Source organism: Equus przewalskii, chromosome 23, assembly GCF_037783145.1.
Source record: "Equus przewalskii isolate Varuska chromosome 23, EquPr2, whole genome shotgun sequence".
In the NCBI taxonomy this organism is placed as follows: domain Eukaryota; kingdom Metazoa; phylum Chordata; class Mammalia; order Perissodactyla; family Equidae; genus Equus; species Equus przewalskii.
The window spans coordinates 16,627,722-16,655,041 of record NC_091853.1 but is presented as its reverse complement, the minus strand read 5'-3'; the positions used below and the strand labels follow the sequence as shown (position 1 = coordinate 16,655,041).

At 41.5% G+C, this 27,320-nt stretch overlaps 1 protein-coding gene across 1 annotated transcript in view; it reads left to right on the top strand.

Moving 5' to 3' along the window:
• Positions 1 to 2,382: 2,382 nt before the first annotated feature.
• The window catches only part of NMNAT2 (nicotinamide nucleotide adenylyltransferase 2), a 138,489-nt gene continuing 113,551 nt past the window's right edge, over positions 2,383 to 27,320 (top strand). The window contains exon 1 of the mRNA XM_070590987.1: positions 2,383 to 2,691. Within this exon, the coding sequence (XP_070447088.1) occupies positions 2,607 to 2,691 (85 nt within the window). The 5' untranslated portion in view covers positions 2,383 to 2,606. The remainder of the gene's footprint in view (positions 2,692 to 27,320) is intronic.

Here is a 27,320-nt window from a genome sequence, read left to right as displayed (position 1 = left end):
ATAGGTGACCTCATTTAATCCTATGGTTTTAAATATGAAACTTTACTGATGACTCCAAAATTTATATCTCCTGACAAACTGATACTCTTCAAGTACAAGCCAGTTCACATCACTTCTCCACTCAAAACCCTCCATTGACTTCCTCTCTTTCTCAGTGAAGAAGCCAAAGCCCTAATCAGGGCCTACGAGGCCTGATGAGATCTGTCCTACTTTTCTGATCTGTCTCCTACCACTTTCCCACTCTCTTTTCTCCAGCCATAGGGCATCCTTGTTGAACACGCCCAAGCATTCCTGCTCCTCAGACTCTTTGCACCTACTGTTCTGCCAGGTATTTCTTCCCCGGATATTCACATGACACATTCCTTCACTTCCTTCCGGTCCCTGCTCAAATACCATTTTATCGGAGGGGCCATCCCTAACCACCTAAAATAAAAGAGGATTTCCCTTTCCTTTTCTTCTTACCCTGCTCTATTTTTCTTTTATGGCACCTACTACCACTATGTTTATTCCTTTTGTTATAGTCTGTTGTCCTCCTCTAGAATCTGAGCTCTATTAAAGCAGGGACTTTTTTTGTTCACAGCCCCTAAGTCAAGTGCCTGGCACGTGGCAGACACTTAATAAATATTTATTGCTCAACTATAATTACGTTAATTGCCCAGCTAGTAAATGTAAGAGTTGCATACCCACACCAGCCTCCCTTCAACATCTCTTGCTCTTTCTACCCCACTAATTTGCATCCTAAGTCAGGGAAGCTACAAACCCCATTGTAAATATACATCAATTCTTAGGACTCTTGTACTTAAACTAGAAAGTTTGTGCCTATTAGGGTTGATTGCTATTCAGCATAATTTAACAAATATGTACTGCACACCTACCACATGCCCTTGGATAAGAAACAAAGACCAACCCACTAATATAGGGTAGTAACTTATCCAAGAACATAAAGCCCAGCAAAGGTAAATTTTATACTTGTGGATCTCTAAGTTCAGAATTATTATGTACACCTAAAATTAATACAATGATATATGTCAATTATATCTCAATTACATAAAAGAATTATTAAGTCTATCTATTGTATCAGAATAGAACACTTGGTCATCCCTCAAACTTTCTTGATCTTTCTGAGTCTCAGTCCACTCATTTGCTTAAGTCAAATTTCAAAGACATTTTCCTAGATGTCTCTTTCCCGCATCCTCCACATCCAATCCATCTACAAAGACAGTAAAGTCTATTTACAAAACTTATCCTGAGACCATATGCTTCTCATCAACTTCACCTCTATAAATCCTAGACCAAGGACAGCTCCACTTCCAAGGCTACCAGCAGAATTTCCTAAATGAGTTCCTTGCCTTCCAAACCTACCCTAGCCTACAAGCCCTACTTGACTAGGTCCTCATCACCAGTCCAATCTTCTCTCCTAGCATGTTTCCGCTTATTCATGCGTTCTGGTCACACCGGCCTTCTTTCATTTCTGTGAGTATATTAAGCCCTTCCCAGCCCCAAAATATTTGTGTTAGCAACTCCTTGTCATTAAAATCTTAGTTTAAATTTCCCCAGAGAGGCCTTCTTTAGCTACTCATTTAAAATAACCCCCTCTCTTCCACTCACCTTTGTTCTGTCAGAGAGTGAATTGCATTCACTTATTGTGTGTTGCACAATTGCCATCTAATATTTTCCTTCTCTGTTTGTTTATTGTCTATCTCCCTCCAGTAGAATGTAAACTCAACGAAGACATGGACTTTGCTTTTATCAGCAGGATTTATAACAGAGCCAAACACATAGCAAGCACTCAAGAAATACTTGTTGAATGGGTAAATCTTTGTCTCAACTTTGATAGCTTATGTAAGATCAAAATAGTTTTCTAAGGCAGCTTTAGAAACTTGGCCCCATCCATCTTCTCTCAATCTGATAGCATTATTTCAACTCACTCCAGGGGAAAGATTCAGGTTCCTGCTATTTTTGGCAACCACTAGGTCAAGATGTGGCTCAGTTCAATAGTTCAAAATCATCAGATAAGGGGAAAAAGAAAGGCAGAAATGAACACTCTTGAAATGAACAGTGATCATTTCTCACTTAAAAATCCGAAGAAGCAAGAAAGAAAACAGTTCTTAAGACCAAACATTTTTGGCGTTGGAAATGTTAGAGAAAGTAGATGTGGACAGAAGAATGTTAGCGACAAGGAGGCAAACTATATCAGAAGGAGGTAAGAGATATAAAGAGCTCACACCATGCTGTAAGTATTCATGGTTCTGGATTTGGGTACCATGTCTTGCCTTGTAGATAAACACTAAGGAAGAAAGTGTGAAGGAGTGAACAGGGGTGGGGGCGAGAAAAAGGGAGGGGTGGGAGACCAGGACGAGAGACGCGAAAGAAGCTAGAAAGCAAAGAGAGGGAACCAGCAGAGCAACACAAAAGCGGTCTCGGATTTTGCCGGAGCTGCAAGCGTTAAGGGGAGGCGGGGAGTGACGCGGTTTGCGTCTAGAGCGGCTCCTCGGAGTCCACAGCATCCACCACCGGAGCCTCGCCTTCCTTTCTCCCTCTGCAGACACATCGAGACACAAAAAGAGAGGCGACCCCTGGACCAGGGCGAGGGACCCACCCACACCATGACCGAGACCACCAAGACCCACGTTATCTTGCTTGCCTGCGGCAGCTTCAATCCCATCACCAAAGGGCACATTCAGATGTTCGGTGAGTCCTCCCGCCCACCCCCGGAGGCTGCTTCCTCCTCTCTTCTTTCTCCGGCACCTGTGTTTTCCAGGGCGACTGAACAGTAAGGCGTGTGCCCCTCCGGAGGGGTGAGCAGGCTGATCTCGCTGGTGGGAGGTCAGCCCCTCTATTCCTGGCTCCTGGGAGGGGACGTAGACTGCGCTTCCGAGGCGTCACTTGCTCGGGCCTGACCCCGCTCGCAGGGGGCCAAGAGGTGGGGGAGGGGAGGGGCTGGAAGTGAGTGCTGGTGTGGGCTGGGCGGGAGGTCGAGGTTCGAGAACTGGGGTGCGGTGGTGCGGTGGTTTGGCTGTTTGGCTTGTGAGAATCGGGATGGGGGCAGAGGTTGGGCGTGGAGAACAGAGGAGGGGGCTGGAGATAACGTGCTGTTTGTTTAGGATAGGCGGAAAGCTCGAAGGAGTTAAATGATGTATATGCCTCGGAGACACAAACACACACACACAACACACTAGTAACAGAGCTGAGGCTTCAAAGAGATTAATTTAGGGTTTGGCTGATGGTTCAGGGCGGCCCAGGGGCGAATGTTTGAGGGCTATGGACCGCGTGTTGCCTGCGCGAGGTGGATGGCTGAGTGAATGGGGTGGGGGGGCCTGGCCAGTCTGGGCTTGGTTGCCAGGACCCGCTGCCTAGGAAGGGGAGGGGGCGGGGCGGCCGCTGCGGGCGGCCCTTTGCGAGCCGGTGTTAATGGATGGGGGCCCAAGTTGGCTGAGGCTCTGCCCAGGGTGACAATGGCACCCGGAAAGCTTGCGGCTTGCGATTGTATGTGTGTGTGTGCGCGCGTGTGTTGGGGGGTGGGTGGAGGGCGCATCATCACGCGTTTGTTTCTTGGAGGCTTTGGGGCGTGGAGAGAGAAGGAGCAAGGGGGGGCTCCTGGCTGCTTGTTTGGCATTCAGCAGCGGCAAGAGAAAGGTGATCGATACCTATTGGAGATCTTGGGCCACCAGTGGGTAAATGACGCGGCTTCGCTGCTGCTCCTGTAAGACCCAAAGGCGCGGGGGTGTGCGAGTTTAGACCCTGAGGGAGGGACACGGAGGTCACTTTAGAAGCCGGAATTGAGGAGAGGTTAGAAGATGGTGGTATTTTTTTTTTCTCTAGCACTGAGGGAAATGAGGAGAAGAGGAGAGGTAGTGGGCTGGGGTTGGATGAGAGACGGATGGGAGGCCCTGACCCGGCCGGCCAGCAAGGCGCTATCCAGAGGCGGCGGTGCTGAAACACAGGGCGCGCCGGAGCTGGCTGCGGGCACACGTGTTTACTCTGAGCCTGAGGATTGAGTGAGCCCTCCTAGCGCTGTTTAATGAAAGCCACATCATATCGGTAAGGATTGGGTGAGGTAGCTTAAACTAAAAATATTCCTCTCTTAAACCTAAAAGGTGCGTTGAACTGGGCCTGCTTATTAAAAATCTCGGGGGAAAGAATATTAGAACTACGTGGAGTAGAGCGCTGCTCAGGGAGGCACATTTATAGGATCCAAGGAGGGGGACTGAGAGGTAGCCATCCCTTTCTCAGCACCCCTTCGCTTTTAGAAGTGTTTTATTAGGAGCTAATGCCAACTTACCTATTAAATAAAGACTTTTGTTCAAGCATCAGGGTAGACCAGAGCATCTCATCAGGATGCATCTCTTCAAAAGGAACATCAGTGCCCTGGGAACACTCTACTTTCACTTTCGTTTGATTCTGATATCTTCACCCCTGTTCTTCTTTTCTCCTGTGTCCGTATTTCCTCTAATCATTCTATGTTGATGTACTTTATTCCTCTCCGTTGCTCAGACAGGGATGAGCTTTCCTCTGGAACTCCTTAGCTCTAGGAATCTTTAGCGAGCCAGCAGGTACTCCTCCTTTCTTTCTTCCTGGGGCTAAGGATATCGTTAATTCTGCTTGCTTTGGATTGCAAGAGGGACAGATTTAGACTGAGAACTAAGGATTCTGTCTCACAGCTGAATAGAGTTTGGTAACAGTGATAAAGGCTTTTGTTGAGTGGATGCTGACCTGCCAATTCTCCATGAGCTTAGAGAAGAGAATATGTGGAAATAAGCCTGGATTACAGCAGGGAGGTTAAGATACAGAATAGGTGAAAGGAGACTCTTTGACAGTCATGACTGTTTGCTTGATATCGGAACTGGGGAAGAAGAGAATATCTGTCAACAAAGCCTTTTGAGTGTCAATTAGTTATGTGTAATCCAGAGAGAAAAAGGGAAAGAGGATATGGTGTGCTTACTGTGGCTTTAGGAGCTTATAACTTAAGGGAGGTTTTAGCAGATATATATGTGAAAAGGAAGCAAGAAGAAGACCACAAATACATATTAAACTATTTTTTGTGGAATCTCTCTTGTGGGAAACTTTGAGCTTGTGATAAATTTTGTAATTTATTTTTGGAGAGCAGTTTCCGGTTTACCAGGCCTTTTCATATATGTTATGTCACTTATTCCTAATAACAAGCTTATAAGAAAGGCATCATTATCTTTACTTTACAAGTGAGAAACTCATGTTCAGAGGCTGACTTCCTTAAGTGATTTAAGTGACACGGAGAGTGGGTGGCAGAGTTGAGACTTGAACGCCACATTCCTGGTTCCTCTTGCAAACGCCACATTCCTCAGTTCCTTTGCACTGTACCAAAGACAGGAAGAAGTGCTCACAAATCTTCTGACTCCATAATTCCGTGAACTCTATTTCCTTCAAATATATACTAACAGAGATTAGAATTAAATTGGCCATCAGCTAAATGAGATTCCTAAATACCTATTTCCTTAAGAGCTCTATTCCCATCTCTAAAGGAAACAGTTATCCGTGAACTATTTTCTCCTTTTAAATGGCTTTTAAAATTTTCTCTGCAATAATACAAAAATAATTAATGTAATAAAATTATCAAAGTTTCTTTAAGAGGCCTGAAATTTGTAATAGAAAATTTTTAACAAGACCCAAACAGAACTTTAAAATTAGATGTCTTTAATAGAGCTCCTATATTTTGAAATCCAAAGAAAAAAGAGAAAGAAAGAATATAAACAAAAAGAGAAGTGGCATTCAGAACTAAAAACTCACTCTTCATCTCTGTAAAGTAGTACTTGCACAGTTCTCAATATTAGTAAAATATTTTGTAATGTGCTTTTCCCTTTACTCTGAAAGGGAGTTGATATTATTCCTATTTATGGCTATAGAAACATATAGGAAAAAGATTAATGTTTGTGATAGAGATATTTGACATCTATATACTTAACTGTAGCTAAGATGTTTTCAGGGATGAATAAAAGTTTTTGCAAAGTAAACCCATAACTAACAATGTTTTGTTTCATGGGTCTGCCCTATTACATAAGAAGATAATGTGAAGCTAGAAATTGTTGGTTGTTTTTTTGTACGTGCAAGTTCTTATTTATTAGGTATGCAGAAATTATACTTCATTATAAATTTCTTTGCATTTCTGTTGCTATATTTGTCCATAAACCCACCACTGGGAAATCAGATAGCAAGTTTAAATAGAAAAGTAAGAAAGGACTGATCAGATTAGTTTCGCTATAAAAAATAAAGGAATTGAGACTTGATCACGGCAGAAATGTATCCCATTTTTTGATGATTGCAAAAAAACTGGATTTTTTAGTTTTTCTACTTCAAAATATTTTTGCTTTGAACAATTGGGTCTTTTGAAAGAGATATGATCCAAATCGGTTCCTCTTAAAGGGTGATAGAAGGGCTCTCTACATGTCGTGGAATTCGAAATGCAGCCCTATTGGTACAACTAGAAGTCAGAAGAAAAATGAATTTGAGTTGCTACTAATATAGAGAGAACTGTCAGAATTTGAGAAACTGTTTAATATTCTTGAAATGCCTATAAAAAAAGGTCATTGACCATAGTATGGTACTTATACATTTGCACCATCTTTATTCGATCCTACGCTATAAGTTAAACTGAATAATATTATCATCCTCCTTTTACAAAAGACAAAGCAGAGGTACAGGTGTAAGTCATTTGGTGAAGGTCATAGCAAAACTCAGGACGTAACCAGATTCCTGATATCTAGACTCTTTCTCTCATCCAAGATGTTTCTTCTTTATTCTTTTAGTTACAACAGCACCTATGAAAGGAGGATCCACCTGAACTTAGTTATCAACAAAGGGTAATGAGAACTTTACGAATTTTTTTCCCTGGCAAGACAGGCTATCAACAAAATATATTCAACAAATATATCTGTGCTTATAATAAAGAAGGCTATTTTTTTCTTAATATTTGTATATTTTCCTTTTAACTGTGTCACTAGAACGTACCTTCCACCACTCCCCCCACCGCCTCCTCCCTCCACACTCTTCTGTTACCACAACTAACACCTACTCGCCCTTCAGATTTTAGCTTCAACAGTACTTCCTCAGGGAACCTCCACTGACTCCTAAATTAAGTATGGTGACCCTGACATTTGATCCTACATCACCTTATACTTTTCATGCCATAACTCTCATTTCACTGTATGATTCGTGACTGTTCTCCATGGTAGACCTTAAGCTCTATTAAGACAAAAACCATGCCTGTTTTCATCATTGAATTATTTCCTATACCTAGTATGTAGTAGGCTTTCCATAATCGTATATTATAATAAGAGTTGCAAATAGCAAGTCTTTGCTTCATAATAGTTGTTGAATAAATAAAAAATAAATGAATGTATAGAATCTTGTTCCAGGTAGAGGAGTCAGCTATATGCAAGGGCTGGGGTGGTGAGATAGCCACATATATTAGAACAAAGGAAAGTTCAGGATGGCTCAAGGAAGAGGGGAGTAAGAGTTAAGACTGGAAAGGTAGGTGGAAGACTGATCAATTATAACAGCTTGTAGGTCATGTTAAAGAATTTATATTTTATCTTAATGACAATGAGAAAACATGCATGCTTTTTTTAAGTAAAGGGATCCCATAGTCATCTTTTAAATTATGATTTAATTCAATTTTGAATATAGATTGGTAAAGGGCAAGAATGGAAATGTAGGACAGCTAGGCACCTATTTCACCAGTACCTAGGTTAAGTCAGAGAAGACGGTCACTTCACCCAAGTTTTTGGTATTTGGGATGCAGAGTGAGTACATTTTGAAAATATGTAGGATGTAAAAAGAGATCCTTGTTTGGTGATTTGATGGATGGGTGATGGCAAAGTAGTCCAGGGTAACTCATAGGTTTCTGTACAAGATGGATGAGTAAAGGACACTGCATGAGAAGCAAGTTTGGCATTGGTGGGAAATGTGAAGATTCATACTTCTTACTCTAAAATTTGAGAAATATGGATTCTAACCAAGCACTAATGCAAAATAAGGAAGTATCTAAATTCAAAGTCTCTTTGTAGCCTGGGACATCTGAATCTTCTAGTGAAATCTCCCAATAGGTTCCAGTTAGATTATTCACAGTTCTTCATGCAAGAAAGATATTGAAATTGGTTAACATTATGGACATAAAAAGATGAAAAAGGGTTTGCTGGCATTTAAAAAAAGTATAAAATGAGAGAAAATCAGGGTCCCAACATTGACTTTTTTTTTAATGTTGAGGCTGTGAAATTGGAAACAGTTGATGCAGTTCCAAAGACCATTCCAGAACTTGCTCATCACTGTGATGATGGCTGTAATAATATATTCCTGCAGATGTTTGGGAATTCTAACTCCCTGAGAAGTTGAAGGTCCACTAATGGAAACTCATGGATCACTCCTGGTCGTTTCACCGGCAGGAGCTGTGTCTGTTCACGATAGGAGAATAATGACTGAAAAAGAAAATTTAGGACATTTTTCTTCACATAAACAGGTGTCTTGATTTTCTTTCTCCTGCTGAATTGACTAACTGAGCCTGGTGGACCTAAGCTAACCATGAGAGGCAAATCTCCCATCTGGAATTCATCCCAACTAAGGAACAGGATATGAGCAAAAAGAAAGTTAATGTTCGAGGAATTTTGAAATATAGAAATACTCATTTTTAGTATTGTAGGGGAGGAAGACATTTCCTCTACCCTCTCTGGGTTTGTCTGGCTGGAGAATGAATTAAATTCACGTGAGACAGAATAGCAAGAGAAAATTAAACAAAGCTTTATAACATGTATACATGGGAGAGGCTCAGGCAAGCTGAGCAACTCACCAAAATGGCTGAAGCCCCCACCTTAAATATCATATCCAGCTAAAGACAAAGGAGGATGTTGGGGGTGGGGGGAGCCAGTTACAGGAGGTTACCAGCCAAGCACAATAAACAAATGCAGATTTAAGTCCTTGCCTTCCCCATTGATTAAGAGTTTCTAGAGATAAGGTCATCCGCCCCTTCTTCCTGGTAGAGAGGGAGATATCTTTACAGATGGAGCTTTCCTTTACAATGTAAATATCTCTTACAAAGGGTAAGTAAATTCTACTTTTCAGTTGCTTTCCTGTATGCAAAGTAACCAGCCCCAAATAATCATGCAAAAGAGACATATCTTGGGGTGGCCAAATTCCAGGCCCCCACAGTATCTCTTTTCTTTTTGATCTTATTCTGCATATCTAAGCCTCTATGCTTAGAACTATCAGACTTAATAGGTTCATATGCCTTTTAAGAAATAGTTTGAAGTATCACTTAGTAGGAACATCCTTTAAAGTGTTATGAATCTCAAGAGAAACATTTCTACACAAATTTCCAATAGACCAAGTCAAAAATGAACAGCCTAAAGTTTGGAGGCAAACTAAAAAACGTAACGTGCCAACCCTTAAGTTTGGACCTCTCTGTTTCAGAGATATCCTCATACATGAGAGGAACATGCAAAACTAGATGGATAATCTATGTTTTCTGTTATTTTTCTATTGATAATCAATAATCGTGAAAGTCGTCTATGCATGACTGGCAAAGAGAATGAAAAACCAGTTTTGAAAGTGTTTCTTTCAAAAGATTCAAGTCTAAATTGTATAATATCAGTCTTCTCAGCCACCAATACAGTGTTCTGTATGTGGTGGTTGCTTAATCAATATTTAATGATACCACGAAATATATACTTTGTAGTAGAGTTCTCGTTCATTTTTAAAGAGTTTTCAACTCATCCTGAATTGCTCAAAAAAAATCCTAAGGACACAAAGGAATGCATTAAATATTTTTCAATGCCAGTTTTATTTTTTTAAGGATTTGTGTAACAGACTAAGAACTGGGATATAGAAATTCACTTTATAGAGAATTATATAACTTTATTTATGGATATGTTCCATATCTCAATATATGTAAATGCAACATCAGTTTACAAAGAAGGAAGTTTTCCATTGCCAGGGGTTTTCCAATTACAAGTGTTCACTTGCACGGAACACACTTGCTTTTTTTGGATACAGTTTGGCAGATAGCCTTGAAGTATTTTAGCCCAAAAAGAGGCTCAGCAGCTTACATGGTGGTGTGACTAAGGCCATCCTTAGCTAACATTTTAAAGTTATTATTTCTGTATCACTCTTTGAAATAAGGAGAGTTTTTTCTTTTTCTTTTTTTGTGGTTTTCTTTTATTTTTTATTTTCTGAAATAGAACCACTGTACATTGTGCAAGCCATATCTACTGAAGGAATAAATAAGTCAAAAATTATATTTCTGTACAACTCACCAAAGCAATCAAACAATCAAACAAGCACTTCCCTGATGGGAATGGTTCTCATTTAGGTTCCAATGTACCCCTTCTGTTCTTCAATGGGTTGGCCCACCTAGTTCAAGTATTCTCAGATTTGGTGAATTCCATTCACCCTAGTTTGATCTTCTATCATCTTGTGGAATTTGGAACATGTACCTGCTCTCTTTGCCACAGACTTACTTGTTTGAAGAGTAAGTACCATGGAGATTCTTTTCTTTGACACTTATTTTTAGCTCTAATCCTTTCAGGAGGTCTTAAACAAGTGTACTTCTGCTCTTGCTATGAAGCCATGTGTTTCCATGTCTTTGAAATTTATTATTATATCATTTTAAAGCCTCAACTCAGTGACATTCTAGTGAGGGGTTGGGTTTTCCAAGTGCTTTATTCTTCAGCTTTTCTTTATTTTCAGCTGTTGATTCTCTATTTTCCAACCCTTCATCTTGGTACACACAGGCAGGTAGAATCCTCGTTCCATGTAGCACTGAGATTAAATTACATCAATAACTATTCGTATTTCTTTTGAAATATTTATTTACTGATAAATATTTAGCAGTGTATGGTTCATCACATGAACTACAAGATCTTTAAAATAACACAAAATTTTTTTAACTTAGAGACTGCCGCCATTATAAATTAAAATTAAGAAAGACAATAAAACATTGTACATATAAATTTAAGCCATAATTGCATCATTTACCATGAACCAATCTTCCCAAGCACAGTTTAAAAATTATTTACTTGTTATAGCCCGGGGAATCAAAGTTTATAGATAATATATGATTTTCCCATGCTGTGAATAATGTTGATAAAGAGTGAGTAAATGGCCCAGTTTTTTCTATTGCTTCATTATTTCTCTATGTATGGACGTTACTAAACTGAACTGCTGTCAATTTGGGAACATGCTTAGTTGCCTCTAGCCTTTTTTCTCTCATCTGTAAATCGGGTGATTGACATAATCCAGGGGTCAGCAAGCTACAGCCTGCTGGCCAGATGTGGCTTGCTAACTAAGAAGGGATTTTACATTTTTAACTGGTTGGAAAAATGTAAAAGAAGAATAATATTTTGTCACACATGAAAATGTTATAAAATTCAAATTTTAATATTCATAAATAAAGTTTTATTGGCACACAGCCACACTCATTCACGTGTGTGTTGTCTGTGGCTGTTTTCATACTACGACAGCAAAATGGAACAGTTGCGACAGAAACTGTATGACTGCAAAGCCTAAAATATTTACTCTCTGGCTGTTTATAGAAAATGTTTGCCTCGGGGCCGGCCTGGTGGCATAGAGGTTAAGTTCGCAGGCTGGGATCCTGGGCACGGACCTACACACTGCTCATCAGGCCATGCTGTGGTGGCATCCCACATACAAAATAGAGCAGGATTGGCACAGATGTTAGCTCAACAACAATATTGCTCAAGCAAAAAGGAAGATCAGCAACAGATATTAGCTCAGGGCCAATCTTACTCACCAAAAAAAAAGTTTGCCTCCCCCTGATGTAACCTACCTCTGGGTGTTGGAATGGGGAATGAATCTGAAGGTTTCTAAAAATATAAAGTACAGTTGAAGTCCTTTACCCAGAGGAACTCTTCAATGAACAATTTTCAGTCTAAATCAAATCTCTAAAAAGACTCATTTGAGCAGCAAATGTAGTTTCAATTTCATAATTGTAATTTTTCTGGCTGACTGAGTAAATGGCCACGATCACAATGAGGGTGATTTTCTGGTGTTTGCGTTGCGCTGGACATTGAGTAGCCCCTCTGGCTAATGTTGGAGGTTTATCTACAGTTGAACGTTAGACATACTTTCTCAGAACATCCTTTTGCTGATTCACAGCTACCTTCTTCTTTGAATCTAACATTTTACGTATCTTATAAATGAGGATTTTGAAAAAGTAGCACATCAGTTGCATCAGGCTTTTCCAGACTGCTCTTGCAGTCACATCTCGTTTTTCTGCAGCGTCTCACCCGCCTCTGAATTCTGATAGCACTTAGTTTGTACCTCTCTTATGGCACTTAGCACATTGTGCTGTGGCTTGTAGCTATTTCTGTCCACAGTTTCATATTCTCTATCAGATTGAGGCCCTTGCCAGAGTCGTATGGCTTTTTGTATCTCCTAAGGTGCCTAACACAGTGTTCTAGGTACATGGAGGATACTATAAATATTTCGCAAATGGAGGAATGATTGAACTGTTAGGAATATTCAGAATCTCAAAGTTAAGGCAAAATACGTGATCAGAAATCAGACAAGAATTTGGGGACCACCAACAGAGATTCAAGTATGACAGAGTCAGAAAACAGCACCAACAGCAAACACTCAGGGTCTTCAAAACTGAGATGACTGTTGGCTCCAGAGAGGAAAGTTCGTGCATCCTTGAGTGGAACCCTATCCCGGAGTACAGCCTTCCCAGAGATCCACAGTGGGAACCTGCAAGTCAGGTTTGGGAGCTGTTAGGTACGTAACATAGCAGGAGTGAAAAATGTGAGCTCAAGGACAAAGGGGAATCCTGAAACTGTCCACTGGATGCTTCAGTCAGATGCACAGCTCACCTAGGCATGGTTTCTCAGTGAGGCAGAAGGAGGTTTGAGGCCAGCAGAGGAGTTAAGTTTAATTTTTATTTATTCACAGTTTGTAAAAGGTTTAATATACATGGCACCTGTCAAAGGGAAACTTTGTATATTATTTATTCAACTTCAAACAAACAAAACGAACATAAAACCTTGGTTTGACAATTGTAAGTTTTCATCTTCAGAAAGCACAGAAGCTCCATTTGAGGGAGATTTCAAAAATCATGCAGGGGCTGGCCTTGTGGCTGAGTGGTTGCGTTTGCACGCTCCGCTGCGGCAGCCCAGGGTTTCTCTGGTTCGGATCCTGGGCGCGGACATGGCACTGCTCATCAAGCCATGCTGAGGCGGCATCCCACGTGCCACAACTGGAAGGACCCACAACTAAAATATACAACTGTGAACTGGGGTAATTTGGGGAGAAAAAGCAGAAAGGGGGGAAAAAAAAAAAGAAGGTTGGCAACAGTTGTTAGCTCAGGTGCCAAACTTTAAGAAAAGAAAAAAATCATGCATATACTCATGCGGTCCTGAAATCTCCTTTAAAACATTTTTACAAGCATCTGCCCAAACTCTGCTTGAGATCTTCCTGGACCAGCAAATGCACTATTTTCCAAAGTAGCCAGACAGCACTTGGCACGATTATACTTTTTTTCAAGATTGTTCCGTCTTTTGGGCTGACATTGGCCTTCCTGAGACTTCCATGTGTTGGCTCTAGTTTTTTTCCTTGAGATCCGTGGAGCAAGTCTCATGTGTCTTCTAGAAGACATTTGAATAGCTGATGACAACCACTCAGTCCTCCTCACCCATCTTCTCTTTAGGCTTAACAAGCCCCAGTTCCTCCAGCTGGACATCCATTACTGTTTCTTGTCTTCATTACATCCTGGCTTATCTACTTTGAACACATCCTCATTGCCTACATACCTCTTAAAATGCTATGTCCAGTTCATGATACAGCATTCATTGTGGCCTGATGTGTACTGTCTTACTGAACTCGGTCTGGCAGATGTTCACTTTACGTGTGGCTCTGTGTCTCTCTCTTTTTAATTGCATCAGATAAGGCAAGTTATGGCTACCTGCCTGCTAAAACGTCCTGACCTTCTGAGTAACTGGTCACTTTGGTGGGCTAAGCTGCTAAACTATTCCAATTTACTTAAAAATCTACGTGGTAAGAAGAAAAAACGATAACTGGCTAGTGTGCTGTCAAGATGTGGTATCTTTGTAGCTTTGCAGGTTGACGCACATGCTTATTTGTATGAAATGTCAACCACACACTGGGAGTGACATGCTGCCTTTAGAATAAGAAAGCAACTTTGCAGGTTCCCAGACAGGGCTGAGACTAGAAGCCTCTGCATTCTTAATTATCAAGTTTCTTGATATTTCATCGCTGGGACTTTTATTTTTTTAAACAGGTTCTGTTGAAAGCTCCAAATTAACTCTTGTCCATGTTTAAAAGTACTGGTTTGGGGACTGAACTCTGGACTCTCTTCCTAGCTTGTGTAGCCCCTCCCCTCCTGGCTCTACCACTGGCACTGCCCTATTCCCAGGGATCCCACGAGAGTGGCAAAAATGCTTTTGTTTCCTGCAGTGGTGTTGACTTTGTCCCAACAGAGGTGAGGCATCACATTTAATTTGGGCAGGTGGAATCTTTAAAGGAACAAATAACAAAAAATTCGTTTTTCTTGTGGAAGTTTCGAAACACATGCAACAGTGAACAGAATGAAACCCTGACATACCTGTCATCCAACTTCGATAACTATCAATTCATTGCAATCTTGATTCATTGATACCCCAACGCTCTCCCCCAGTCCCGCCCTATGTTCTTGTGGAGCAAATCCCAGACGTCCTATTGTTTCAAGGTGAGATCCTTTCAGCCAGCACATAATTGCTTCTCTGTCTATATGACCTCCATTTACAGACAGGATCTTTCTCCTCCCCATTTCATGTTTGTTTGCTTGACAGTTTGAGTTGCAGATGGGGCTGGTATGGAAACAGTGTCTAATTTCCCATCTTTGAGCAGATATAATAATGTCTCCATCCCAGTCAACAGTGGGTGACACTTTGGCATTGGCATTGCTTTTAAAGCACTGGATGTATGGCCTTTCCTGTCTCTCTCACATCATGTGGGGCCTCCTAAGCTCCCCTCCGGAGTGGAACTCTCACTGAACACAATGAGCCGTTCTTCCCTGACATGCAACATTCAGCTCATTACCCCTTGTCATTCAAAGTCGTGAATGTCTGTGTTAGAGGATGTTCCTCCACCAATGGTTCCCAACCTGGGGGCTCTGAACAACCAGTTTCTCATAAATTAGAATAAGGGTCTGGGAACTGTTTCCATATTTCTAAGCATATGCATTCACCCTTGATAGGGCACAGCATAAATATCAAGTTTCTGGGCTTTTGCTTGTATTATTATTAGCTTGGTGAAGTAAGCTCAAACTGATCAGGAGTCCCACTTGGTAACTATAGATGTCTTTGATGAATAAAAAAAATGGGAATCTTCTTTTCCTCCATTTCTTCGCAAGAGGAGGAAAATAATTCAATGAATTCTGTTTGGTGACAAGGTTGGCTCCTGCGATAGCATTTGAATTCTGGGCTTCTGTTTGGCCTGACTTTAACCTCAGTAGAAAATTAAAATAAAATCCTTCTCCTTGGTCCCTTAATCCTTCCCCGGTGCTGTTTTAAATCAACTTTTCAAAGCGTATTGTCATGCAGTTTTGTTATCATTTGCATTTAAATGTAGTGAAGAAAGAACTTCCTGCTGAACCCTTTGCGGAATGTTAAGTCCAATATCCCAGTTTGCCCAGTAAACCTTATGGTTCTGAATATTCATAAAAGAGGCTTGAATGACTTCTCCAGATGGAATTTGCTCTTCCTAGCTGCACTGTTTTGCTAAGGCTGGTTCTTCGTGGTTTCATTTGTGGTTGTATTGAGCTCTGACGGTGGACAGGGAAGGAGTGATGGGGAGCTGGTTAGGACAGTCTCCTGAGTGGGGTCTCCCGTCACCGCCATGGGATACTCTACTGTTGTGTTTCTGGCATTGCTCCCCTTCACTTGCTCCCACCCTCCACTCAATGCAACCCACAGTAATTTACACATACACATCTCTTTTAGATGCAAATTGGTTTATTTCAGTCCCTTGTGATCAAAAAATTTGTTTGTTTGTTTGTCTAAAGAAATGCAGAAACACGCTGTGTTTGAAAAGGCCAGGAAAGGGAAAAGGAATAAGAAATGACATTGCTTCTGAGGAATCATTTTATTTTATTTTGGCTGAGGAAGATTGGCCCTGAGCTAATATCCGTTCCCAGTCTTCCTCTTTTTGTATGTGAGCCGCCACCACAGCATGGCCACTGATGGACGAGTAGTATAGGTCCACGCCCGGAACCGAACCCAGGCCCCCAAAGTGGAGCACGCCAAACTTAACCACTAGGCCACCGGGGCTGGTCCAGGAATCGTTTTATTACATGGTAGTAGCTTTGGGGTAAAGTCCCAACTTTGGAAATTAAAGGGATGGAGAAGAGAAAGAAAACTCATCTGATCAATTATGTGGTCTCTCGCTTCCTCACCCCTTCCCTTTCTGCTGGCTTGAACTATCCCCTGAGGGCACTTGCCCAAAAGCCTTTGTGGAAAATGGAACCACGTACACTCTTCCTGCCTTGAGGGAGTGGGGAGAAACAGTGGCCTGACAGTCCTGACCATGGAACTTTCTGGCCTGTGTTGTGACTGACTCTGTTCATGTTCTTGAATAAATAAGCACTGTAACCTAACATATGAGCTAACATTTATTGAGCACTTACTTTGTGCCAAGCACTGTATTAAGTGCTCTCCTTGCCTTACCTCATTTAATTGTTACAACAATCCTATTATCATTCCCATTCAGCTAATGATCAGAGAGGTTAGGTAACTTGTGTCAAGCTACACAGCAAGTGTGTGGTGGGCAGAAATGTAGACCCACATGCTCTGACTCTGGAGGTCACTGTTTTAACTACTGCAGGATGCTACCTTGCTCATTCATTGAATGACAAGGGACCCCTCAGCACTGTGTTAGGTTACAGTGATTATTTATTCCAGAGGATGAAAAGGGACCCTCAGCACTGTGTTAGGGCCTGTGACAATGCAGAAATGAGGGCTAGGTCTCATCTGGCATTTGCATCTACCAAGTGGACAAGTGCCAGGGTTTGTGTGCAGAGAGGCTGGCAATACTCTGGGGATCCTGCCAAGGCAGCCACATGTGGAAAGTCCAGAGGACTCTGCAGACCACGAAGGAGACCTGTGGACAAGTCCAGAGCACAGAGAGAGGAGCGAAAAGAAAGGCTCAGCCGACAACCAGGAGGCACTGGAGGGAAACAGGAGAAGATTGGGAGCAAATCAGGAAGGGTCCTGGGTGATGACCACGAACAGAAGGAAGTGGCCACACACCTTTTTTGCTAACTTAAAAAAGGCACAGGATCAAAGTGGACAGACAGGAACATAAAATTCTCTCCCATCTTTTACATTATAGTTGGCAAGACTGTCTACAGATAATTATTCAGTAACCTCCCTCCCCTCAATGTGAAATGAGTATAATAATACCCACCTTATTGGGTTGTTGTGCCTATTAAATGAAATGATGTGACTACGTTGTAATACCGCCTCCTTTGACTGCCTGGCTCTCACCTTGGGTCCCAGCATGTTATTGCATCCCCTGCAAAATCACAGATGCAGTCCCGAGGTACTAAGTGATGTGAATTTTACTAAACGTTTTATGAAGAGATAGCAGGGGTTACAGTGTAAATCACCAACAGTTTCCGCAACGTCACACTCAACTTTAGGGAGAGGAAATTTGGTTCTTCCTCTTATGGCAGCAGGTTCATCTCTCTTTTTCCAGCAACTGCCCCTATATCCTTCCCACAAAATGTCCTGATTCCCCTTCCCCCACACTTACCTTCCTTGGCCCAGCTGCCCCTCCATCACCTTTCCCACCTGTCTAAATCCCCTTGGCAGCCTACCCGACTCAGCAAACAAAAGCCACCACTGCTAGTCAGAGTCTGCCCAGTTATAGCTCTCCAAGCATGTCCCAGCCATGTATATAAAGGTTATGGTCCATCCTGTCACATACAGAGTTCTTAGCAAACTGTCTGGCCCACAGCAAGTGATGGATAAATGGGGGTAATATTCATAGTTGTTTCCCGGTGTCTGTCCCGAGGTATCCTAGCTGGACCAGTACAGTCACCCTGGAGGTCTGGTTACTAGTGGCAGTGGAGTATTGGGAAAATGACTGAAAGGAAAAGGAGTTGGATGCTTGCCATCTAGGGATGTTGTGAGCAGGCTGGGATCTATAGAGGCCTCCAGACATGTGGACATTGCCAATGAGCATCCAGAAGTCACCAGAGAGACAGCCTCCTGTCCAGGGCAATTTACTCTTCTCCTTCTGTAATCACTGGTGGCTTAACTAATGGTGAGAATAAAGTGACTGGGGAAGACATCCTGCTCGTTCCTGGTGGGCAGAGCTGCTCCTTCAGATGCGAGCCCTTGGAAGGTCGTGCAGGGTAAGGCTAGAATAGCCTGTGCCCCTGGTCTCCCTGCAGAAGAGTCAGCTTTTGCTGCTGCTGGAAGAATCTAGGGCCAACAGTCAGGTGACTGCTCAGCCTCTGTGAAGCTGGCAAGAGAACCATGTTTTTTGGCTAGATTTTTGTGCCTGTCCTCACCCCATCACCCACTGGAACCAGTGGTGACTTGGGGTAGAGAGAGGCTCCACAGAATGGAAAATAATCAGATTTGCAGTTGGAAGAGACTTCAGAGTCATTCCATTGCTTATTGGATGCTTTTCATAACAGAGAGCTCAATTCCAGTCTGTTTCTTTGCTGGGCAGCTTCATTATTAGAAAGCTCTTCTGTCATGAAAAAAAATCCGTGTTCTTTACTTAGAGCTGTTTGTCCTAGTGCTGTCTTCTGAAACTGTCAATGAGGCTCTATTTTATTTAGCTCTAATAAAACCCTTATTCCCTAGCATCTAGATTGCGAATCTTGAGCATCTTTGTTATTCAAATGTATAATAATACATTTTGTAGTATCTCCACTCATAATTTGAAGCACTGTCCACCCACTGCCAGAGGAAGGATTTGTGGGTAACATGTCAATAAGTCATTACTGGGCATCTCTAATATAGCTCATCTGCTCTGCTCCCCATCACTCTCTATCCCTTTCCCCTTCATAGCACTCTCACCTCCTGACTTATTTTAGGGGGTGTTTGTTTGTTTATTGACGTCTCTTCTCTAAGAGTATAGACTCCATGAGAGCATAACCTTGTCCTGGTCTGTATTATCCCGTACTGTATGCTCAATGTTTAGAACAATGCTGGAACATCGGAAGTACTGGATTAATATTTATTAAATAAATAACAGCCAGATTAGGATAGTGAAGGTCTCAGATCCTGTCAGTACTCTTTTGAGTACTCCAGAGATGGACAACTTGTTTCTTTAAAAGCTGACTGGTATAGCTGCAATAGTCCTAATCCTGGAGTTAGGGGACTTGGGTTCATCCCAGTTTTGCACTCATTGTCTGGGTGACCCATAAATTGGATGTTTAATTCCTCTAGGACTTATCATCTGTAAAACGGAATTGACATACCCTTCCCTGTTCAGTTTCAGACTTGTCTTGAGTACGAAATACAACTATATGGGAGAAAGCATTCTGTAAACTGGAGAGCACTATATAAATGTCAGAGTTATTATTGTTATTATTATAATGATTGAGGTTGTATAATCTTGGTATAGCAAAGTACGTTTAGCCTGAGAATGAATTTGTCTTCCACTTGAGGAGAATTAATTTCTGGAGCAGCTAAGGATCATGTGGTTTCCAGAGATGCTCTTTATGAGTTTGCTTACCAACACCGCTACCACCAATACTTATTTAAGTGCCTACTATGTGTAGGCATCAGTCCAGTTGCTGAGGAAGTATATCAAAGAACAAAATATACAAAAATCCTGGCCTTCATGGCATTTACAATGTAGAAGAGGCAGAAAGACAATAAACAAAATAAATAATTATGCAGTATGTTAGGGCTCTAAGTGCCAAGGAGTACGAGAGAGAGAGAGAGAGAGAAAAAAAAAATGCCAGAGGAATAGGGAGTTCCAGGGGTGGGGGTTGAAATTTTAAAGGGTGGTCAGGAGAGATCTCGCTAGATGGTGACACTTGAGCAAAGACTTGAAGGAGATGAGGGATTTAGCCTTATGGATGCTGGGGGAGAGGCAGAGGGAACAGCAAGTGAAAAGGCCATAAGGTGAGCATTTACCCTCAAATGTCCAAGAAAAAATGAGGCAATCAGTGTGTCTGGATTGGAGGGAGGTAGGGAGAGTGGCAGATGAAGTTAGAGAGATAATGGATGGCCAAATGGTGTAGGGCCATACAGGACATTGTCAGGACATTGGCTTTTGTTCCAAAGGAGAAGGGGAGCCATTTGAAGGTTTTGAAGAGAAGTGTTACATGCTCTGACACCCAGTGACTTATTCTGACTGCAGTGATAAGCATAGACCATCAGGGCTGTGAATAGAAACAGGGAAACCTGTTAGGAAGTTACTACATGTATTCAAGAGGAGAAATGATGGTAGTTTGGACCAGGGAGGTGGAGGTGAGAAGAAGTGATAGAATTCTAGATATATTTTGTAGAAAATTCCCATAGGATTTGTTAATGGATCTGTTTTGGTGAGAAAGAAAAACGAATCAAGGATGAGCTAAGGTTTTTGGCCTGAACTGTTGGAAGAATGGAATTGCCACTTATTGATGTCAGGTGACTGAGGGAAGAGCAGGTTTGGGAGGGGATATCAGGAGCTCAGTCTTGGACATGTTGCTTCTGAGAGAAAGATTACACATTCAGTTGGAGATGTTGAGTGAGCATATACTAGCATAAGCCAAAAATAAAAAATAAAAATAAATAACTCTGGAGTCATCAGCATATAGTTGGTATTTAAAGCCACAAGACTGGCTGAAAATACTGAGGGAGTGAGTGTCGATAGAGCAGAGGTCACGAACTGATTCCGTGGTTATAGCAGTTAGAGACCCGAGAGATGGAGAATAGGCAGTCATGTTGACTGTGAAAGAACAGCCAGTGAGGCAGAGGAAAACCAAGAGAGTGTGACGTCCTGGAAGCCAAGTGAAGTTGGTGCTTCAAGAGGGCAAGATCAAGCACGTCAAATGTTGCTGAGAGGTCAATTAAGACGAGCGTGGAGAACTGTCTGTTGGTGTCTCAAAGAAAAGGCCATTGAAAACTTTGACAAGAACAGGTTTGCTGGAGTAGTGGGGGCAGAAACTGGACCGGAGTGAGCATAAGAAAGAAAAAGGAATATAATTGGAGAGAGCAAATTTAGATGCTCTTTCAAGGGATGTTATTCTAAAAGGGAGCAGAGAAAGAGGATATGGCTGGAGGGAGAAATGGATCAAGAAAAGATCTTTGCTTTTTATTATTTTTTTAAGATGGGAGAAATAATATCATGTGGTATACTGATGGGAATCATCATCCAATGAATATGGAAAAACTGATAGTGTGAGAAAGAGAGGAGAGAAATCTTGGAAGAATGCCCTTGAATAGGTGAGAGGGGTGGGTCAAGATAAAATGGAGTTGGCCTTGCCTGGGAGCACCAAAAATTCATTCAAAGGCGTGGAAGAGAAAGTAGAGAATATGAAGTCACATGCAGGTAGGTCGATGGTTATGGTGGTGGAAGCATGGGGAAATTCTCTTCTGAGAGTTTCTGTTTTTTCAGTGGAATAGGGAGAAAGGTTATCAGGTGAGAGGGAGGATGGGAGAGGAGGCACTGGATTTGAAGAGCGAAGAGAAATATGCAAAAGGAGCAAGGACAGAACATAGTAATTGATGTAGTGGTGGAGGGGTTCCTCTAAGGCCTTTGGCGCTGCACTCATGTGAAAGCACTTCTTCAGAGCTGATCTATCCTGCAAAATATCAGCTGTCCCTATCCTTCCTACGAGACTTCTTGGTCGGATTTTTATCAATTTTTGGGCATAAGTTTTGAAACTAACACTCACTTGTGCATCACTCAAATGATTTCAGGTTGTGGGAGCTATCAGAACTGCCATGGTCTTTTCAAAAACTGACTTCATAAAAAGCAAAAAGAAAAATGACTCAATCTGACCTTCAAAATGTTGCAAATTTATGCAGCATCACATGATTTAATTTCTCCTTCACATCATTATTTAGGGAGTCAATCTTGGCCTGGGAGAGGAATTCTTTATTTCTTTTGTTTTATATAAATGTGCTATCCTTTACATTTCTCCCTGCCACAATGACATTGGTTTCTCTGGCCAGGCATTCTTAGCCTGAGTTTTATCTTTTTAAAAATTCTAAGCGCTCCCTTGAATCACTACCTTTTAGACAGGAGCCAAGAGTCTTCAATTTTGGTTTTAAGTATAATTTGTATAACTACCATTAGAATCAAGCAGCTAACAAGTATTTGTGAGGCAATTATGATGTACCAGCCTGGAAATCATAATGTAGAGTGATAGCACTTACATACTTGGCATTGACGGTACCCAGTGGAGGCAGGCTGGGATGCCTTCTCAGGCTCAGCCACCTCGTAATAAGGAAACTAGGACTGAGAGAGTGGTGACAGGAGTAGGGTGGGAAGATGACCTTGGCATTTTCTCACCATAAACATTAAAGCACTTTCCTTCTGGTCATTAAGATCTGCACGTTTCTCTTTCAGTGCTGGCTAGTACCATGGGCAGTTTTTAGTGGCTATTTTCTCAGCAACATACATGCAGCTCACCCTACTCAGTCACCTCTGATTTATAAACAACACACACAGAGAAAGCAGCAATGTTCTCCCACCTTGTGTCACCACTGCTGCCCAAAGGAACCACCCTATGCAGTTGGTGCCTTCCAAGTCTCTGGGACCATTGAAACAATGTTCTAAATGGTGGTGAGTTTCCATTGCATCATTCTGTAAAACTTCAACTTTTCTCGGTTCATGGGTCCTTTTGGATAGTCAAGAGTTTACTTTAAGGACAAAAAGAGAAGTAACATTTTCTTTAACACCTACTCTGCTTCAGGTGCTTTTGTCTGTTTTGTCCCATTTAATTCTTACAACAGCCTTGTAAGGTTGGTTTTATCCCTGTGTTTATAAGATGAGAAGATCAAGGTAGTGAAAAGGTTATGTAATTTGACTGAGGTCATGCAACTATAAAACTTGGAATCAAATTCAGGTCTTTGTGTGTGACAAAAAAGGGATGTTTGTAAAAGAGAAAAAATATTTTTAATGTCCGTGCTTCCTTCTAAGGAGAAAGATTCCAAAGGGCATGTCCTTTGCTAAATAGAGATCAAAGGTGTGAGGAGGGGAACTGGAGACCCTACAGTGCTCAGGATCAAGGGGGAGTGAAGAGATCCAGGAGGAAGAGCAGTAGGGGACCTGCTGTGCTGGAGGAGGGCAGCATGACAGGGTAGAAGGATGACCAGCTGGCAGGCCAGGGGCTTGCTGTGGACAGAGATGCCCAGTGGAGATTTGGGAAGGAGAAAAATTCTGTGCTCTGTGTGAGGTCGTTTCTCTCCTCCATCTCCCAACCGCCTTCAGCAAAACCCTTTCTTTTCTTTGTGCTTCATGACATGTGCTTGCTTTGAGGGTAATGGAATAGTATTGATACTCTAACTTAGGGTTGGTTGGCAAGAACAAAGGCTGCCCACAAGGGTCTGGTGAGGATTTTCAAAGTCCACTCTTTTTCGAATATTCACTTCATGAATATTTACTGAGTCCTTTCTCTGTGCCAGGCATTGTTGTAGGGTGCCAGAAATGCAGTGATAAACAAAAATGAAGTCTCTGCCCTTATGTAGCTTATATACTAGTTGGGGGAGACAGACAATACAAAAACAAACAAGGACATCCTATAAAAAAATACAACAGAGAATTGTATAATAATTGAATAATTTAAATGGATAGAAATCTTCCTAAAATATCTTTAACACACATCTGCTTTATTAAAAATTGAACTGAGGGCTCGTGGTTTATTTATGGCATTTGTTTAACAAAGTTTTATCGATTAATGACAATATGCAAAATCCAGTTCTAGATCCTATAGTAAGTGAATTGAATATGGATCCTCAAGGAGCATCTGGTTAATAGGAGTGATGTGACAGGTTTATTAGTAATTTAAATGTGATGAGGTACCTAAAATGCTATGAACCTTCCAATGCAATTGGCAGGAGTGGATTTCTTTAGGATCCTGAAATTGGTCCAGAGTTGGGAGAAAGCCCTAGATGGACTCTGCTCTGTGCCCTCACTTTGCTCTATCCCTACTGATTTAATATTTGACCCTGCTTCACCCAACTAAACACGGGCGCCTCCGTGTCGCCCAGTGTACCAGCCTGTCTTCCTGCCCGCAGCTGGTTTCTTTCTTCTGGTAGTCCTGACCAAGTAGGAAAGCATAATGGTTAAGTGCATGGTTTCTCAGCTCTCTCACTTATAACTGGGCCTCCTTGGATAAGTTACTTAAACTGGGCTATAGTTTCCTTATCTGTAAACTGTGGATAATATTGTAAGCTGCTTCCTGGGGTTCCTGTGAAGATCAAATGAATTAATTTAAGTAAAGTAATTAGAGGAGTGCCTGGCACTTAGCAAATTTCGAGTTAGAGTCAGCTATTATTATTCTGGTGTTATCTAAGTGTCCGTTATTATTATTTGGACTGACCTCACTCGCCTTCAAGACCACCCCTGCTGAGAATCTACCCCCACAACTCCCACCCAAGCAGGCAGGCCACCAGGCTGAGTCCTTAGCACTTCAAATTTGGGATTATAAAAAAGATGTCTGCTTTTCCTTGAGACACGTGGAACCACAATGCAGTGGTATTTGAGACGGACCTTGGAGAGGGGGAGGATGTAGGCATTTGGAAATGGTGGGGATGGGGAGGAGAAAGCCATTTTAGTCAGAGAGAGCACCATGGGCAAAGAAGAGAAGCCGGGTGTTTGGGGCTGGCAATGATACACTGGGTGGTTTGATTTGCCTGAAGATTGAATGCATGAGGTTAAGACCAAGAGATAGGTGTGGAAACATGGTGATTAGTTGACAAATTGTGGGGGCACGTGAATGTTAAGGTTGTTGGTGTTAGACTTTACTCTAGGCAAGTGGGGACCTATTGTGGATTTTTAGGGATCCAGATATTTTTCTCTGCTATAATGTAGGTGTGTAGGTGTAAGGGCTGTTTTCTCCAATGTTAAATGACCCAAAGCTACTGTAATTTTTTGAGGTGTCCAATTTTTTTTACTAGTTTTATCTATCTATTAGATGCTCCACAGAGATTGGTCAAGAAAACCTAAATGAATTAATCACCTACAGTGTATATTCCAAATCAAGAGTATTCCATATTTTCTCAATCAGAAAATACAAAAAACAGAGGTTTTCCATCACATATATATGACCTTTTAAGGCTATAGATGACATTTAATATAACATTTGATTCATGTATATATTTACTCTTGCAGATTTAAAATTATATACTGGATGAAATAGTATATTCATTTATAAATATTGCCCTTTTTCATGCACATTTCACCGGTTTTATTCAAACTCACCACAGGCATTTTCAACATGAGTGTCTTTGTTATTGCCAGAGTGAATTTTTGAATCATCTAGTAGTTTTCCAGAGCACAATATCTTCACTAAGATATCTAAGTTGTTTCATGTAAAGCTCTTTTCGTATCTGCTTATAATATTTTATTCTGTTACAGTCCATTTGCATAACATAAGAACAGTTTTGATTTTTCTTTTTTCCTATAGCTAGCTATTCATGATTTACATAAAATAACTGATACTATATTGCTTTTTTATTGGTAAAGAAGTTTTAATTTGGGGCCAAATTTTGACACAATAATGTCAAGTGACAAAGGTATGATACGTAATTATATAAATATAGTATGACCTTAACTATGAAACAATACCCAAAACAATTATACTGCTTTTAAAAAGTGATCTTTTCAAAGCTCATTTACAACATCCAACCCTTGTTATTATGAAGTTATATCCCCAGGAAAAATTATTAGACTTGCGTTAATTTTTTTCTCCTGGTTTTTCTATCAGTTTCATTAAATGTTTTCTAAAAGCACCCAAACTTAGAGTAGATTATTGTTGTTTTAGGTGAAATAACTTCCCCCAATAGTACATTGCTGTTCAAAATAAATTAGTTGAAAGGCCACCTCAAAATGTTAGAGACTTTGTTTGCTCAGAGCCTGGATTTTCTTTCAGGTGAGTATAATTTTTGCTTAAAAGATAGTCTTTTAGGGGGCTGGCCCCGTGGCCGAGTGGTTAAGTTCGCGCGCTCCGCTGCAGGCGGCCCAGTGTTTCGTTAGTTCGAATCCTGGGCGCGGACATGGCACTGCTCATCAGACCACGCTGAGGCAGCGTCCCACATGCCACAACTAGAAGAACCCACAACGAAGAATACACAACTATGTACCGGGGGGCTTTGGGGATAAAAAGGAAAAAATAAAATCTTTAAAAAAAAGATAGTCTTTTAGGTAACAAAATGCTGTAGTAGAATTAGACAAGCAAACAAAGAAGAACACCAAAAAATTTAATTCCCTGGTGTAGCCCTCCCAGTGTATGTCCCCCGACCCCCAGAGCTTTCCTGATAATGGCTCAGCACCCTCCTTCCGTGCTCTCAGCATCTAGGACTTACCCCCTCAGCGCCCTCATCAACTGACCTCCCGTGCACCCACTTACTTGTGTGGCTGTTTAACTAGACACTAAGTGTCTCGAGTACAGAAACTGTGCCCTGTTCACCTCCTCGATCCCTGGCACAATGCCTGAAGGAATGAATGAGCAAATAAGTGCCACGCATTCTCCTGTGATAAAGGATCGTTCCAATATCTTAGGGAGTTGGTACAAATTTCAAGTGATGCTTTCTGCAAACTTTAATGTTTGTTGATTCCAACTATGTACACACATTCAGATAGTTCCCATCTGTTGCCTAAATGTATGGGTGGCCAAATCTCATATATGAGGTGACGAAAGGAGGACAGGCAGTGCTTGCAGATAAAATGTGGAGACCTTTCTGAAAAAAAAATCCAGGCTCTATCTGTTGTTTATATCACATGACTTTGGCTTTGTGATGGTGCCAGGCCACACCCCTGTATTCACAGAATATGTGCAAGTTCAGCATGTCTGTGGACTGGTAACCTGCTTTAAGTTTGTTTCATCTCAACTAGACCTGCGCCTGCCTCCTTCCAAGGTTGTCTTCCATAGGTGTATTTTTAGGTTGTTAGATAGCTAGTGAATGGTTTTCCAGGAATTCTGCCATCTGTGGTCATTGCGTCAGCCAACCTCAACCATCATCAATAACATTTTCCACACACACACAAGCCTACACATGCTCGTATACACCTATGGGCATTGATTTTCACACTATTTTTGTTGCATCCATTCCATATTTTGCAGTGGTCTTGGTCACAGTTTATATAGAACACCTGCTCAATTTTCTGCT